The 18,959-nt window shown below is 40.4% G+C and overlaps 1 protein-coding gene across 2 annotated transcripts; it reads left to right on the top strand.

The window, feature by feature from the left end:
• Positions 1–2,695: 2,695 nt before the first annotated feature.
• LOC113154034 (voltage-dependent calcium channel gamma-6 subunit-like) lies at positions 2,696–13,772 on the top strand. 2 transcript variants are annotated; one of them, XM_026348034.1, is made up of 7 exons: positions 2,696–2,730; positions 5,349–6,051; positions 7,128–7,238; positions 7,359–7,467; positions 10,977–11,051; positions 12,063–12,200; positions 12,279–13,772. In XM_026348034.1, the coding sequence occupies exons 2-7, from the start codon at positions 5,842–5,844 to the stop codon at positions 12,497–12,499; spliced, it is 864 nt and encodes a 287-aa protein (XP_026203819.1). In that variant the 5' UTR covers positions 2,696–2,730; positions 5,349–5,841; the 3' UTR covers positions 12,500–13,772. The 2 variants fall into 2 exon arrangements, with proteins under 2 accessions (XP_026203819.1, XP_026203820.1); XM_026348035.1 differs by lacking the exon at positions 2,696–2,730 and adding an exon at positions 3,065–3,164.
• The last annotated feature ends 5,187 nt before the right edge of the window (positions 13,773–18,959 follow it).

Raw genomic sequence — 18,959 nt, 5'->3', positions numbered from 1 at the left:
GCGTGAAACCTGGACGTGTGCTCCATCCTCAGCAGGTCATACATCCTAACAACTCCTCTTGCCCCTTTGTGTTGTTGTAATCTCATCACACCTCGCAGCAACAAACAAGTTCAGGGTTCAGCAGTTTCCAGACTCCACATGTCTGAAGGATCAGAGGAGCTCAGTATCACAGCCTCCAGCTTCCACCCCCCTGCGTTAAAGTGCCATCTAATGTTCAGGGTTCACAACTGCACTAGAGACACATTTACATTTATTTTATTTGAAAGAACTGCGAGTATAAAGTGAATTCATGGATATAACAGAGCACAGGAACAACAAAGAGAAAACCATCAACCTCTGTATTCGTCCCAACAGTTAAATCCTCCTAAACTGGTATCAAACCATTTTTTGAGGCTGACTACTACTAATGCTGCTAAAAATAACAGGAACACCATGTAATTAAGCTGATAACTCTGAACTGCTCCACATCAGCCTCTGTCGTCTATCTCCACAGGCCGTGCATTTTAATTCAGCAGTGAAGTAACTGTCTAGGTCTCGTCTTCTCGGCCTGTCCATCATCCTTTGCTTCTTCTCTTTTGTCTCTGCTCTTTTTGTTTTTTAACTTAATCTTTCTCTCCCTCACATTCTGTAAGTCTCTGCCTGTCTGACTAGCTTACTTGCTCACACACACAGCGTTTATCACAATGCCAGGCACATCTGACTGCAGTATTCTCTCTCTCCCCTGATTTCTCAGGTGGCTGCTGACCCTCTGCAAAGCCAGTAACTTAACATATATTTTATGACTCATTATACTAATATTCTGTTAGCTTCGAGGACATCCACAGCAAAAGGAATCACATGGGACAAACACTGACATTAACATTTCATTAATGCAGAAAGAAGGGAGTTTGAATGTTCTGCTCAGGACTGCATGGGTTTCCTCCCAACAACCAAAGCTTTCAGTAGGGTAATTTAATTGCTCATAGGTATAAAGGTGTTTGTGAAAAAGCAGTCCTGTGATAGACAGCCACCTGTCCGGGGTGTGTCATACCTCTTGCCCTGTGTCAGGTGAATTGTGCCGCACAAATGTCATAATATGGTAACGCTGTTTTTAAATGATTAAAACCTGTGCAGAATGGTGGCGGGGGGGAGCACTGCTGCTTTACAGCTGGAAGGTGGGTGCCTGTTCTGTGTGGAGTTTGCATGTTCTCATTGTGCTTGCATGTATATATAAGGTCAACTGGTGACTCTGAATGGGCTGTTGGTGTGTTTGTAAGTGGACTGGTTGTCTATCTGTGTTGCATAATGGATGGATCTCTTGTTGGTAGAATTACACACTGGTTTTAACATACAGTGGCAAAATAAAGTATGTGAACCTCATTAACAAATATAATGTGCCTAAAGTGATAACACAACAAAATTCTGATATTTCATGTATTTATTGAGAACAACATACTTTTTCCACCAGCACTATGAGTTTTTTTTTTATTTTTTTTTATGGTTGTTCTTAATAAAAGACATGAAAGAGAAGACTTGTTTTGTGTTATTACTTTAGGTCCATCATATTTGTTAATACTCTTGACATAGATAAAGATCAGATCACGTTTTATGACAAATTCATGCAGAAAACCATTTCTGAACATTTCAAAAAGGTTCACATACTTTTTCTTGCCACTGTATGTGTGACAAGCTGAGAATACTGGCTCAGACTGCAGTTGTGATTCAGGACAGAGGGCGATTGTAAGTGGGTGTTAGCAGACACACATTCACTCTGGAGGGTGTAAACTGAGGTGAACAGGTGTCTATTGAAGGATGTGAGATAATGAGCGAGAGTGACCCCGTCTTTCTGAACCTGACTGGGTACCTTTGGGAACATGAACATGCTAAACAATCTTTAATAGCCTGTAAAGACCTAAAGAAGTGACACCTCCTAACACAAACAAACTGGATAAACTGCACTGCGTGTATCAGCAGACGGGGCTGTATCAGGTTTTCACTGTCCGGTTGGAATCGATCACACCGCTCCAACATCTGAGCAAGAGAACAAAACAACAGCCGACCGGGAGCACTGCTTGTTTTCGAGGTGATGAATCTAGAATTCCCTCTTCAATCAGCGGGATCGTAGCAGCGGCCACAGACACGGGTCTCACAGCCAGGGTTGAGCTGACACAAGCCCCCTGCAGCAGCCCTTTCCCCTGGGGCGGCTTTAATGTCATTAACAGGTGGAGGGCAAAAATAGATAGAGGAGGCATAACATGCGTGCGTAGACCCACACACACACACACACACACACACACACACACACACACACACACACACACAGTTAAAGAGGTGTGTGTGTGTGTGTGTGTGTGAGAGAGAGAGACATATTTCCACACATTACATTTTAAGGCTGAGAAACTCTTCCAGCACAACTGTCCACTTCAGTGTAAACAAACAGATTCACTTAAAGAAGCTACAGTGCGACTGCATAACACACACACACACACACACACACACACCCTGCGAGCACATGTACACAGGTACATGCACACACATTTAGTTTATGTACTTCTTCACCTCTATCTCCAGAAGCACACGCCTACCCCCCCCCCCAAACCACATCTTTATTCCAACGTAACACCAATTCATACTGTGACCTCCGCCCAGTTTTTCCCTCCCTCCCCCATCCACCTCTCCCTCGCCTACGCCTTCTCCTCTCCTTTCCTCACCTTCCGTCACAGCGAGCAGAGCCACACACACAAAAACCAGGTCAGCAACTTGTTAATATCATTGTTGATCTTTGTGAAGCGGCTGCGTGTTAAACACGTGTTAAAGAGTGAAAAAATAAAACTCAGGTCTAATTTCAGCATGATACTTTTTGGCTGGTGACCTAATTGTGGGGGGTGTGGGTGAGTGGGTGGAGGGGCTGGTGGTGGCTGTGGTGGCCTCTTCTTCAGCCTGTTGAGTGTTTATGGCGTCGACTTTGCTGGTTGCGAGACATAACACAACTCTCTCCCCAGTGACGATTCCACGTTGGCTTATTTTTGGAGACAGTAAAAGGATATTTTAAGAGACTGAACTTGTTAAATAGTGTCCGAGTGGTCCCAGCCACTGTAATGAGTCTCATCCTTGAGCTGTAAAGCTGCTTTTCTAGTATGACCAATTGGATGCCTTATAAGGAGAGCCGTGTTCAGTTTTCAAGAGTAAGGACAGACTTTCCTTTATTGTTCTTAAAAGTTAACTTATTGTAACGGATGATTTTCTTGACCACTAACATATTTTAATCTAACTTTGTAGCTCTCAGATATCAGTTGTGAATGCTATTGGCTGTGCAGATGCATGCACTGTAATTTGAGGAGTCGTTATAGGAGTGTAAGTGATTACAGACTGTATGACAATAAAAACGTAACAGCGGAAAATGCAGTGGACCAAATTGTACAGTATCTGTACTGCACTACTCTCATGTCCATTGCTGTTGTCTAAACATTAAGTTTCAATGAAGCTAAACTACAACAGCAAATATGTTTTGTTGGGAATACAACTGCAATCGATTACATTTTTATTAACATAATAAAAATATGTTTACATCACTGGCAAGTTGCACATTCAGAGCAGAAGATACAAATAGAAAGGTTTTCTGTCAAAACACAGTTTTAGTGATTACGGTATGATTAAAGATTTATGTTCTTAATGTTAGGAAAAGACTGTTGTCTAGATTAGTATAATAACATAACAGTGACTGAAGTTGTGTTTCTTTACTAGCGACAGAATAGAATCTGTGGTTCAGATCATGCCTCAGCTTTTATTAACATTAAATGTTACTGGCTCTCAGTGGTTTTAAAACATTGATTACCTACACTCTGCGCTGTCCCCAAACGCCTCACAACACAAACGACCCACGGTATATTACTGTCCTTGAATCCCTGACGTCTCACTGACTCAAAAATCTGTGGATGTTTGTGTTGCAATTTCAGCCATAGTTTTAAAACTGTTACAAAAACACTTGATGTTTCTTCAGCGTTAATAAAAACTGCTGCTGTGGTGTAAACATGTGGAACTCAAGTCTGTGGAGAGACAGTCGTGCATTTGTCTGTTCCCACATCTAATGTTTGCACCTACAAAACTGCCTTTTAGGAATTATTGCAGTGCGAATTAGAACAATAAAAATAATAACTACAGCTGTACTGCTGCAATGTAAAGCATGACATTCAGCACAGACCTTAGTACTCAAGGTTTGGATTATATACAAAGAGACACAAAATGGACACAAGGACATGCATAAAATATATAAAGAGCTGTAATGCGTCAGATTATGCAGACGACTGCAAAGAAACACAAAACAACCAGACATAAAATGATGATAAATGAAAACAAAATGACCATAAATGTGTGTGGGTCTTGCTCTCATAGGAAGAGTGGAGGCTTTCTACATGTGTCCAGAGGCCCATTTGGTCAAGTAACATGTAGCTTACACACAAATGTAATAAACACCTGCTTTAGAAAATGTAGCATGAGCTGAACTGCAAAATTGTTTAATGAGATACATAATTCTCAGTGTATTCAAGTGTGTTTCAATTCATTTTAAGTATGCAGACTGGTGTTTTATTTATGTATACTGTTGTTTTGGTGCTTTTGTTTGTATTTCATGGAAACCACGCCTGAAAACCTGCACTCTGTAGCTTGTTTGCTTGTTAATAAGACAGATGCTGAAGTGAAGGTAAAGTTATGTGTTCTCCCCGGGGGGATAGGTTTCATTTTTGCTAACGAGACACAAAGCCGAGTGTCGAGTCTGCTGTCAACACTTCCTGGTGGAACGCAGAAAGACAGCTGCTTTTTTTCGGCCCGTGAACCCAAAGGGTTTAAGATTCAATTCGATTGGCAGCGTATGTGCCTGACCTCTGTTTCACAGAGCTTCTCAGAATAGATAATTGGTAAGGGCTCGAACATGATGAGTGTTTTTGTGTTGCTGAGACAGCACAAAGTGTCTCAGAATAGATAGCACACTATGGTGGTAGCTGGTATGCTGAGTGTTTTTTCTGCGCGTTTACTGTCACATACGCATCTTGAAATAGATAACTCATTAAGATTCAACTATGATAAGTGCTTTTATGTTGCTTATGTGTCCTGATGGAACAAGTGAACCTCTGTCCAAACCTACAGGATAAGAGATTCAGCTGAGCCGCAGCTTTTCTTTCAAAGGTACCTGGATTAATTAGAGTTTTCTTAAGCCTGGCGTTATTTATATTTAAGATTATGCAACATGGAGGCTAAAATCCCATCTACACCTTGTCAAATAGGACTTTAGGTTTTTACTAGTAGCTTTCATTTATAAGTACCACATTATACTAATGACTTTTCCTTCCTTTTCTGTTTCAATTATCTTCTAGGAACCATCCCTTCATTCACTTTACAACCTCTACTGACTCAGTGGACACATGTTTCTATACATACAAACTCTGTGAGTTCCTTTTTGTTCATGATGATTCACTTATCAGTTTGGCTGTTGTCGTCCAAGCCGCCATTTTTTCTCAAGCTGTTTCTTGAGAGAAGGCCGACTCCTGCATTTTCCTGCTAAGGTTTTCAAATACTTCATTGTACGTCAAGCTTCTGGCACCAAGAAGGATTTTCAACATATTTTGATTCTAGGTCCTAGAGCACGCATCTCTGTCACTTTTCTACCTCCTTCTTTTTCTGCTTTCCGTCACACACACCTGGAAAATATTGTTTTATTTTGGATCATCTCTCTAGCTGCTCTTTTCTTTTTGGGCACAAACTCAGAAAACAACAATTTTCTTGTTTTTGTTTCTGGATTAAATCTTTTCTGGCGCTGGATTTTCCCAATCCCTGCAGAAGCCACTGCTGTCTTAGTTGTTCTACAAAATGTGGTCTACCTTTTTTCTGACTGACGAGGAGGGTCGCACGGTGACCCCCGCTGCGACAGGAATGGTGGCAGGCGGTGCGCCAGGAGGAGCTGCTCAGGGTGCAGCAGGTCTGGCCAGCCTGATGAGCGGACGCAGCACATTTGGGGGAAACAAGCGCCGCAGGACGACGTCAACAGGACACACCATGAGCGAGGCCCAGGAAGGAAAGGTGACTGGTTTCACATTGTGTAAATGTGTGTTCTCCCTCAGGCTGCATGAAAGTACGTGGGAGCTAGTGGAACCAATCAATCATGCAGCTGCCTGTTCTGGAACCAGGCTGGTCCGCAGGGCAGGCAACGCACCACAAGAGCACATGAAGCATGTGAGAAAATAACTATGAGTAAAACAAGTAGGTAAAACCTAAGCTTAAGCCTAATCTGCAGGTGTTATGTCGGGTTTAAATCACTCAGGGTTTTTTACCCTGCTAAGATTTGACTCTTAATTTCATTCATTTTCCAACATGTAACCCCACACACGACCCCTCGCCCTCTGGGCCCACACTCCACTTTGTAAATCTATAATCAAATGAAAAGAAAAAACACCATCCTCACCCTCAGCTTTTTAAACTAGTTCACACTAAGCTAGAAATACGAGAGCCCACTCAGCCTATACTGACATTTCATCTGCTGAAGACATTCAAAACACAGACTGTCCTCTACATTTTGTATTTTTACTTCCTCGCTGCACACCACTAAACCCCTCTTAGCTTGTTTTAACTACCTTGTTCTCTTTGCAGCAGTGTCATCACAGGCACTTCATGGCCCAGTTCCAGTGTCCATCCCTAATGCACTGTACTTCTGAGATTTTAAATAATGCCACGGATATGATTAGTATAAGTGCAAGGGCACCAAAGACTGGGCTATGACTCTGTTTATTCACCTTGGCTTGGACAGAGACATGTCCAATTTACTTTACTTTACAATAAATTAAAGATGAAGCCTTAGTTAGAAGATAAACACAATGATTACTGCTGTGTATCTTTAAATATCTTTGTGATTTAACAATTTGGTATTTTCTAACATCAGCACACCGTGATTTGTTGGGTTCAGTTGGTATAATTGCAGTAAGGATGGAGGTTCCTCTAAATGTGTTTAGTGACATTAAATAATGATCTATTAAACCTACTTCTACAGCTACAGCTTTTGGGGCTGGAATACAGGTCAATAACAATTTAACTATACCGTACGATAACAGATTCTTTAATTCTGTACATGTAAATTCTTTTGTGTCATGTTCTCTCACCAGATAAAGTTGGCGTTCTTCGTGGCCATCGTGGGAGTCGTCCTGACGGTGCTTGGGGTTGGGACAGAGTTCTGGGTGGAGCTGTCAACCCCTAAGAGATTTTATAACAACCAGGTCAAACACAAACACACACATCACGTCGGACACTGTTTGGTGTCCAGGGAGCTAAAACCTTGTGACGAATGACTACAGAATAATAGTGCTGATGTTGACCGTCTCATTTTTGTTCTGCAGACATGTCTGACAGCTCACTACGGTCTGTGGAAGGGCTGCACCAAGACCCTGTGGGTGGCTGATATTGACCCAGGGAGAGACACCTGTGGACCTGCTGAACTGCCGGGAGGTGACTCAAAGATTTGTTGACTCGTCACATGTCTAACTTTTATGATGGCTGACTGGTCTGTGTGAGGTTTGAGGATTGACAGATCAGCTGGCTGACTGGACGTTTGTCAAACTGTCGACCTTGTTGGATGACTCAGTGGGAGAGAGAGTTAAGATGAATGAGTGGACTACCTGGCTTTCCTGCTAGACAAATAATGCTTGGCTCATTGTTTGATGGCTGGCTGGCTGACTAACTGCATGAGTCACTGTTATAGTACATAGTCTGAGTGATGGAGTGAGTTCACATCATCTCTCTGGGTCAAGTGAAGGGATTCCTGATTAAATCTTGTCCACTACAGTAGTCACATCGACACATTTATTCCTACCTTAGCTTTGTTGTTGTTTTTCAATTTATGTTTTTGTCCAGTGAATCTGGGGAAAGAAAAAAAAAGAAACACATTAAATGTTCTCACCTTTATTTAATTTTATTCTACATAGCCCAAAGCAAAAAGCAAAGCAAAACTATAAGCATGAACAGGCTATTATCTAGTGCAAAATGACATTCAACCATCTAAGTTTCCCTGGATGAAAAGATTAAAGCGATCTGCAGTCTGTCTCCCGTTTTCCATGACTCACTGTATGAACTCCACTTCATAAGAGTGACTCACATGAAAACATAGATTGAGAAATCTCCACAGAGCTCTGTGTGTATTCATCATGGGTTTCAGACAGGATACCCGTTTGATTTTCACCAAAACAAGTGATGAGGTTTCACAGGGTCACTGGCTTAGCGTGTAAAGAGGTTGCCGTGTTCCCCGGCACTTATCAAACACAGAATATTTCCAGTTGGAACTGCAACGCCATTCAGCACCAACTGAGTCGAAAAATCCTGCTGCATACTGGGGCAGGTTGTCGCCTGAGGTGTTGTGAACAGATAAAAACCATTCAGCCTGCAGCTGGATCTGGTGTTTTGTCTTTAGTTATTTTCCCCTTACAGCTGTAAAAGACTTGTGAGACATATTAACCTCTGCATGTGTGTGACCGGGTCAAACTGTGCACTCAACTTGGATCTACTTTAAGAATGAACTACATCACTTTGAGACTATCACTCAAACATTATAATAATAATAATGTATCGTTTATTGCAGTTATTATTCTGTTAATAAAACCCTGAATAATACTAAACCAAACCTACAGCCAATGAGCCCCACACGGGTTAGGTCAATGCTGTATAAAGAGAGACTGACCAGGCAATTGTGCTAAGAATTTTAATTGGCAAATAGCAAATAGCAAAAAATAGCAAAGTTAAATAAAATAAAAAATAATACACCTATAAAACCACAGGGCTGACGGGTCTAAGATGCCGACATAATACAGGGCGACTTGTTCACTCAATGTGAAATAACACAACATAATTAAACACATTTGGTAAATTCAATAAATCAAAAGGAAATTAAAGAAACACACTCGGTGGAGTCATCAGTCAGCAGGAACTGTCGCTGTAAACCAAACCTTGCAACCTCAATCTCACCAAATCAAATATTCACAAAACAAAGGAAGCACTGTAAAATATTCAATTAATCATAAAATGGCTTAAACCTACAAAGGAGCTCAACTTAGACAAAGCAGCAGTGGTTTATCTGTAATAATAACAATAATAACTGCATTAATAAAAAACATAACTATGCAAATAATTCAGAAAGGAAAAGGTACCGTGACTGCACTTGACTCAGTCCCACACCAGCACCATGCTGTTTCACCTGAGGTCATGAACTCGAGGCCTGGAAACATATTTGGACTTTCTACCATGATGTGCCTGACACGTTAACATACCTGACGGGAACCCAGAGTGTCCCGTGCTACAGCACCTGACTTTAAACATCACACCTGTGCAGACAGAAGCAGGTAAAGCGACATCAGAGCTTCACTCAGAGGTTTTTATTTCCGGAATAAACCCGCCAGGTGATTATTAGCGTAGCGTGAACTTCCGCGGGCGTGGCTAACCACTAGTTACACGTGGTATCTAACCTGGTGAGGAGGGCGGGGCTTAAAAAAAACCAGAAGAGTAGACAAATTAAATTCTTTTGCTTTAAATATGTGAAATTACTTTAATTCATTAATTAAAAAGTGACAATATGATATGATTCACATTATAATTATAGTTTCAGCACTATGGACAAAACACAACAAACAACATCATCTGCTCCTTAAAAGTGTTTCTAAAACGTATTTCCATAAATTCAGGCCAAACCTGATCTGATAATCACATCTGATATTGTGGCTGCACCTACTGACCACCTCATTATCCTGTACACCCTTTATAATTGGAGGCAGAACGTTTAGAATAAAACTACATCTGGGATAAAAATATGAGTCTAAACAACCAGATAAATTATTGATTATAATGTTAAAAATGTTGCTGATTCTATCTGGGATGGACAGATTTCTGTAGTACGCCATCCTTACCACTGGGTCTTTGGCCAGTTATGGATTTCCACACCACTTGACATCAGCAGTTTGAAAGGAAGACAGGGAATTTTCCCGACTGTTTGGAGTTTGACTACCAACCAACATGTAAACACTCATTCACCTTAAGCTTTGGGTCTCTGACTATGTATGACATGCGCACTAACTTCACAGAAGTGTATATGTAACATCATGACATGAAAATCCGGATATGAGGCCTTTCTTTGCCAGACAAGATGCTTGTGGTTGAACCACATGAAGCACATCTTCATTAAGGGATTAACAAGTGCACATGTTCTGTGGTCAGTGAAAGGAAAGTCCAATTAGAGTGTCGCTGGTCTGCTGCAGCAGGCCCTCATTTGTTGATGGGATTTGAATTTTGTCGATGGGATTTGAGCGCACTGCTGCTGTTGAGGGTGAAATAAAACAACAACCCTCAACACGCAGAGGATGTGACTTTGATCGCTCTAATTAAGAGTGATGTGTTTGTGTGTTTTGCTTGCTTGTGTGCTCAAACTTGCCAGTGAACAGATAGAAGTGTCACAATCTATTTGACAGCCAAACTCTAATTATTGTAACACATCATCAAGACAACAGGATATTAATTGTTCAGGAAGCATCGGATTGTCACCTTGAGCTTGTCGATGACGTTCACGGCTGATTATGTTTGATGGAGAGTAACAGAAACTAAGGTGAACAGGGGCTGAGAGAGACGCGGCTTCTTGAATTTCAATAAGATGTTCATCAAGATTGTCTACAGCTATTAGAATAATTGTAATGTGCAGTATAAAATCTTCAAAAGGAGTGTTATTCATTCAGTAGAGGTTTGATGCATGGATGGATTATTAATCAGGCTGTTTCAGTCTGGAGATCCGGGGGTTGGGAGGTCTTTCATAATCTCTCATAATTTTATGAGATATAAAGCAAAATAAAAACAATATCAATAAGATGTGAAGCCCCCTTGAATGAACAGCAATAATACAATAGTAATATTGTGATTGACAGACTAAGTAAGAGAATTACCTGACAATGTTCACTGTAGCCTGAATCTTTTTCCTCCTGCAGAATCCAACTGCACCTACTTCAAGTTTTTCACCACAGGAGAAAACACTGTGATGTTTCAGAAGACAACACAGAAGAGTGAGTCATGCTCCTCTTTCGGCTCTCTTGGCCTCTCTAAGCTGCTGACCCGCCTTATCCTCCCACTCCCTCCTCTCTTCACCCCTTCATCTTCATCTCCTGATGCTCTTTCTTTATTCTGAAGACCTCTGTTTGTCATCTCTCTTACTTCTTCTTCTTCTCTCACCCATCTCTCCCACTATCCATCCTTGTCTTTTCCAGTCCTCTCTGTCTCCCGTCACTTCATTGCCACACTCTTTCAGGTTGGCCATTGTCTGCTCTGTGAGTGTTTGAATTTATTCCGCCTACGCTGCGTTCAAGTATCTCCGAGTTGCTGTCTAACCACTCATTTCCCTGGCAGCTCTATAATATATTAAGATCACACAATGCCATACTGTGAATGAAGAAAGACAGACATACGTTGAAAACCCAGTGCTTGCTGATGCCACGATCACTATTACTCTGCAGGTCTCACTGTAGTGATTAGTTAAATACAGTTAAATGTATAAAATAATGGATTTGCATTACTTGCTTTTGCACAATTTGGATCCCTGACGTATTTATTCTCCAGTATAGAATTAAGTCCAAAATGTGAATTCTTATGCAAACACTCAGTGAACCTTTTCAAATATGATGAATTGATTTCAGCTTCATACGCACTGCTACAGTTAGATTTGCTTATTACTACATGATCCACTCCTGTCTGTAGACCTTTATAAAACATTCTAAGGTTAGTTGTCACAGAATTAGAAAACCAAACAACTCCCCCTTGAGAAAAGACTAGGTGAATAGCAAGAACTCCCTTTCGATGGAGAAGAAAAGAAACCTCCAGCAAAACCAGGCTCAGAGTGGTCGACCATCTGCCTCGACTGGTTGAACAAGAACAAGCGGCAGGAACTGCACACTGAAAAATACAGAATGCAGAAAGTACAGAGAGAGGGAGACAAAGAGGAGGAAGACAGGTGTTCATGACAAGATTATTCTGATTGCTAACACAGTTTATGAAACAACATTGTCCTCCATACCGTGCAGATCTGAATGTAGCGGCGGCCATGTTGGCTCTGTTCAGCTTGTTCCTGATGGCGATGGGGGCCATATGCATCACTATGTCTCTCAGCAAAGAAATCCTGTTTTTCCTCAAGCCAGCATCAGTCTGCTTTATTTTGTCAGGTGAGAGGAATCGTGACACGTCTCAAATTTAGGTTTAGAAAATTCAGCACATTAATGTCTGTGACGTGTTTCCCACAGGTATTCTGCTGCTTCTCGCTCTCGTGGTTTTCCACCAGTCACTACTGGCTTTCCTGGCCAGTGACGACACGGTTCCTCTTGACCACAAGCTCTCCTGGTCTGTGTCGTGCATCGGCTGTGCGGGGGCCGTGCTCGTCGTGGGTGGGGTCCTCTTCCTGCTGCTGGCGCTGCCCCACAGCCTCTGGCAGAGATGTTTCCCTCAGAAAAACAGCAGCAGCTAGTGTCCCAGAGATGATGTTGTATTTTATGTTTCCCACAGACATCTTAGCAAAGACATAGCTTTTTGTGTATATTTAAATTAGTCGTGCAAACAAAATGATTCACTCTCAGTGTAAAATATCATCTTTATTTTGTTCATTTAATTTAGTTTGTGGTCAAGACTGTACTTTTAAAAGTTCATTTGAGATCCTGAGATCCATATTTTTAACAAAACATTATTGAAGTTTGTCCAATTAGACAACACGATGCCAGCTAGATGCTAAAATTGGCACGTGAAACATTTACCTTTTAGTGATAACACCGAATATGGCTCGGTAATGCTTAGACATGCTTGGCAAGCAATCTGGAAATGCTTTACTAATCTTGCAGTGCAGACTAATCTTGAGTTTGGAGGTTATTAACTGTTTATTATTCATTCAGTGAAATTGTTAAGTCATTAAGAAAAATGATTTGTGTCAAAAGATACTAGGTAAAAAAGGGACATGTTGCATCTGTGGTCTGAATAGTGGTCGTTTACTGGAAGTCGATGTTATAAATTCAATATTCAACTATTTATATACACTTATTGATCAAGTACATTGATTATTAACTAGTTATTGTTACTTTCACTTTCACCCAGATTTAGATCTGAATTTAAAACTCCATCCCATCATGGTGTTTCTGTTTATTCTAAGAAAGCTCATGCTTGCACATGAACACCCATCATAAGCAAATTATGAGAGAGAGAGTTAAAAGCACAACATGAAGTCAAACATGGTGATCTTGTCCAAACCCCCCCACAATTAAAGACGACACTGGATGAAGTGAACAGTTAATCAACCTCCAATCTGAACCCTCGCTTGAGAAACTAGCTTCTATTCAGTGATGTGTGAAAAAAGCAATTTCATGTTTGTCCTTGTGCAGAGCTGCCTTTTTACTTCCTGTGAATTACCATTGAAACAGACTTTAATTAGCAACATTTGACAAATGCACTCAGAACTCTGTGTTTGCTCTCATGTGTTTTCACACATTTGTCGTCTGTGTCTGCTCATACGGATAATGAACACAACTTTTCATTTTAATCAACACCATGAGCACAAACACATGTATGTTGCTGGACAAACAATGTAAAGATTCATAGCAGACTTTTAAATCAGCTGCTATGTTTTTACCTTCGGTGAATTTCAAATGATTTATGCTGGAACAAAGTGTTTTTCTGTGCCTGAATGGAAGGTGAACTGTCTCTGCTACTTTGTTGAACTGCGTCGATTGTGTATGAATGACTTCATTTTATTATTAAACATGATATGAATATTTGATGTCATCCTCTCTCAGGTTCTATTTCTCTCCTGTTCCACACTCTCAGCACGTTCTCAGCTTACACTCGCTGCCTCCTCAGTTGCTGCTTCTATGAACTGTTCCACTTTACACCTCATGATAAACATCACTGTTAACTAGCAACGTATTTGGGTTTCGGGACATTGGGATAATATTGATTTGTTACACTATTATGATAACATTTGTATAATTTCTACTAAATGCTTGAAGTCTAAAACAAAACTTTAGAAACAAAACCCAGCATAAAACATAGAGCTTACTTGCAGTATATTAATTTATAATATATGTAATATTCATATACACTATTTCATTAACTCTGTGTTGAACACGACTGACGTCTGTGTTGTTTATCTGCTGCAGCAGGTGGTGGAGACGCTGTGGTGAACTTTAATTTAACCTTTTAACAACTTAAGTGTTGGCAGAGGCAGTAAGTCCAGTTCCAGATTAATCCACGTGAAGCCTTGTGAATTATGCATTTATGCTGTTCGTATATATGGTACTTAATAACATGCATGGAGCTCAGTGCTGTTGTAGATTCAGGTTCCATGCGGAGCAGACCTGTCACATGTAACTGGCTGGAACTGGAATGAACCAGCATGATGCACACACAGTGTATTTTATGTAGCAACATATCATTTTAATATAATGATTTTTAAATTACTCCAGAGTTTCTAAGCAAATTATTAGTTTGAAGTCAAACTCTGATGAAAAATGTAAACTTTCATCACATTGGCCTTGTTTAAATGCTGAACCTGAGACATTTCAACCTTGGAAAAGAGCAAACTTTGAAGAGGACGGAGAGCGAAAGGCAGCTATGACAGACGACAAAGGTCTCCGGCTAAATTTGAACTCAGGACGTTACATGCTGCATCTTAAATGCTGCTACATGATACACTGCATACCTAGACTGTCAGCCCACCAGCATGGCTCTTCTATCTTCTTCTTTCTATCAGCTGTGAACTCTAAAGTCAGCCTTCAGACAGCATCTGAAAGCATCGTATAACGTGTCGTTATGTTACATGCTGGTGATGTTGGCACATTTTTATCGATCAACCATCTTATTGACTTTGTTGAAATGGTTTTATGACAGCCTTTTTTTTTTTTGGCTGATGCATTCTTGTGCTTGACTTGTGATTTCTGCCCTTCCACTAACGTAACCGCTCGGTCGGTTCTTGTTATCCTGCTCAGGGTGCTTCTCACCATGTTGACCTCCTTCTAGTCTCTCTGAAGCGTCTCCCACACTGTTTGGCTGCGACCTCCTGGCTAAATATAGACCATGGCCAATAGGACTGACGTGGCAGGAGAAACACAAACCTGGAGACGAGCTGTGCGTATAAACACACTCTCAAATGCACTTGTTCAGATAGGCGTGTGCACTTACGTATGCTCACGGGATTTCTCGCCTGTGCGTGCATAAATATGATGATCCACAGTTGAATGTTCACAGTTAGAAGCTGCTTTACTCTGAACCCCTGACGTCATGAATTCCCAACGTCACCCAATCCACTTTGCTGCAGATCAAATTACCCCCCTCAAGTTAACATGAGAAGTCCTAAAGTGACGTGAGCACAGATCTTACACTGATAAAGCTACAACTTTCCTGTTGGAATCAGTGAAGTGACTAAAGACGACTCCTTCTCCTGTGTACGGTTGGTTTTCACTCACTGCACCTGTCAATGTTGATGTGTTGTTTAAGGAACTCTGGGGATAATGGAGACAGCGTGATTGCTAATTAGAAAACCAAGCAAACTGGCTCATATCCCAGAGGTCTTTCAGTAAACAATCCATCACTGCACTCCGGTTGATGCCACCTAGAAAACTGTTTATGGTTCCCCTCTCCTTGCTGCCTGTCATGCTCTCTGGTCTCCCTGCAAATATTTAAAGTGACAAATCTTCATTTTCTCTAGTTAAAGAAAACAGAATGAATCTGACTTGCTTTCAATCATGCTGTGTAAAATTCTGTAAAACAACTTTCACCTACAAATTTAATTTACTACAAAATAAAGTGTTCAAAAAGGGAGGAGACAGTACATTCCCAGAGTGATCAGTAACCTCTCCATGTATCTCACCAGCCTCTTTATGTGCAGAATAAATTTACCATTAACACCATTAACAATCTGTAAGGCAGAAATAGTGATATGAGGCACTTGAACATCTGCAGCCTTACTGGCTTAAATCCAGAAGAGAAGCATGTGGGAAAAATCAGCTGGACATACCTACTGCTATTTCTCCCGTTAAATATATATAATTATTTAGATTCATTATTTTCTCTAAAATAATATTTCAGTTTATTTGTAGTTAACTCTCTTCATGCAGCTACAAATGTTGTGAAATGAAAAATTACAAAACAGTAAATCAAGTAGGACACAGTCACTATATACTTTGAATAATTAGTGCATAATACATACATACATCACAGCTACAGCTCTGAAAATAAAGCATGTTATTATTATTATTACATATCAATTTAAATATTTGATTTAGAACATTTGCTTAAAGCAATGACTGAAAACAGAGTTTTTAAAATGTTAAGAATCTGAAATATATCCACACTGATCAGTCTCCAACCAATAACAAAATGTATAATTTAAAAATTATCTCTTTTCTTTTTGACTCTACTCACAGATTTCTAGTTTGATCAGAAAAAAATACTTTTACCTCCAATAAAGTTCTCATTATACCAAACATACTGAAGAAAAGCTGTAAGTTGAACTACTGTACCATCTTCAGACTTCCCACATCAGCATCACTGACCATCAGTGTACTCAAGCTAATCACTGTAGCACCAAATCAGAGACACCAGAGACTCCTTTGACACTGGCTGACCTTTAATTGTACAACATCTAATTACACCTTTGTTGTGAAATTGATTGATGAATGAATAGAGTGGCTTTTATGTTGATTAATTCTGCTAACACATGTTGATTCCACACATGAATAAACATCCTAAAACTGTATCTGCAGGTACTAATAAATACAAAATCAATGTTGTTTTGAACTTTACAAACAGACCTTTGGATTGTACTGTGGAAATAAATATGTGTGTGAGTGTGTTATTATGGACATTGCAAAAATATATATAAATCCAGTGACGTTCAGCGTGTACTTGGATTTTCAAGAGAGAAAATGCAGCTGAAGACATCACTGTGCTGGGATCCCCCTCTCTGGGAGCGAGGAAGGATGTGAGGACAAGAGGAAATGAGAGAGTAATCTTGACTGACAGTCCTCCCCACTGGCATATGGACATCTGTCAGTGAGCCTGGAGCTGTTATCAGCGACTGCAGGCATGCACTCTTCACCACCAAAGAGCCCAGGAAGGCGAAGGAGAGACAGCTGCACACCGAGCACCAGGCTGAACGAAGGGAGGAAATTAAAATGCAGAACGTCTTCACAGGTGGCAGGCTCCTGTTGACTCATGAAAGCTGACATGAGGCGGTAGCTATTATCGTTCCTTACTGTATGTATGACAACTGTGCTGCTGGCTGCAGACATAATAATACAGGAGAGCCAGGTGCACCATGGGAGAACCCCAGCATAGACATGGGTCTGCTGACCACACAGTGGTGATATGACAGAGGCTCCTGTATGAGTACACCTACAGAAAACTGTCTGTCTGGAGAAACATGCCATTATGTTTTTTTTGTGTTGTTGTTCTTCCGTGTATCCATCACTGTATTGAATTCCATGACTGAGCCATGAATTATGAGAAGGTAGCTCAACCAGGGCCGTACAGCAAATATATGGTTTTCTCTTCCAGGTTTGTTTCTTTTCCCTCAGCCTCCCTGCTCGAGAGGATGTTACACAAATAAAAACAGGCCAAAAACTAAGATACCATAGCTTGCTATAAATATATATATATAAAAAAAGAGCAATAACTGACCTTGACAATGTTTTTAGAGACGGACTCAGTTGTGTTGCAGTGTAGCTGTGGGCTACTGGGACGATTTTGGCAGCGAGGCTGTATGCCATGAGGCTGTATGCCATGTTGTCTCTAGCTCTGGTAATACAGCCACGATCTTTAGAGGCTGCAGCCTATTGTGTGTGATCCTGGGTACAAACCAAATAGGTCACTTGTATATCACAACACCAACACTATAACACTAACAGCCGCAACTCTGAGCTTCCAGTTCGCCTAGATGTACGGTAAATGTGTTCTTGTGTGGAAGGAAACTAAATAAAAATATGCAGTTAGAAATAAAAAAAAGTAATGTTTCAGGCTGATTAATGTCCTAATGTGTCTGAAGGTAATGTCATAAAAGACAGTCGCTGAATTGGGATGGAGTGAGACTTGGAGTTTATCAGTTTGCTTTTTGTTTCATTGCTCAACACTGTTTTTAAAATGATATCTCACATAAAACTGTTTCTCAAACCAGGTAAATGAGCTTTTCATGACCAATGGTTCAGTCTGACCCCGAACACCTTCATCTTTCTACTAATTATCAAGCTTTACTGCAATGGGACCCCTCATCCTGGATCAGTGGGCTTTTAACTCTGCATCCAAACTGCTGTGTCAGCAAGTAATGCTGACTGACAGTCAAGAATACTAATTACATTTTCCAAACTTAAGCCTTAATTTCCCACTCAAAACCACAAAATGATGGCCAGAGACCGATAAATTGAGATGCTGAAAGAGAGCACAGAATTAAACTGCAGTGCTTTTTGTGTAGAGAATAAAATTAGTCCCTCTCCATGAGACAGCAGAAAATGGATTTGATTGAAAACAAGTAAAGAAAAGGAAAATGAATACTTCAAGGTGCAGCTGTATGTCCTAAAGGTCCTTTCTCTACAACTACACTCCAATCATAAGTATGCTTTTGTATAGAATTTGATGCAACCAGAAGATGTTCTCTGGTATGTTGACATACTGTAAATATGTTGATATTGAATATATTGATTATTTTCTATTTTCAAAACAGCTTTTAGCTAAAATATGAGATCTTGTGGTTTTATTACACTTTTTTATGGTTAGGTTTAGGCACAAACAGCAGTTGGTAATCCTGAGAGACTTAAAGACTGTGGTCAGGCTTAATGCAGCATGTTCAGTAACTTTAAACTAAACTAAACCTTACAAGTGACTGCTACCTGTGTCTTAACATATTTACAAAAAGGAGGAATTCATACTTTATTAGTTCTTGTCTGCAGGCA

This window comes from Anabas testudineus, chromosome 11, assembly GCF_900324465.2.
Source record: "Anabas testudineus chromosome 11, fAnaTes1.2, whole genome shotgun sequence".
Taxonomy (NCBI): domain Eukaryota; kingdom Metazoa; phylum Chordata; class Actinopteri; order Anabantiformes; family Anabantidae; genus Anabas; species Anabas testudineus.
Note: the sequence above shows the minus strand (reverse complement) of the source record. Positions and strands in the feature narration are given on the sequence as shown.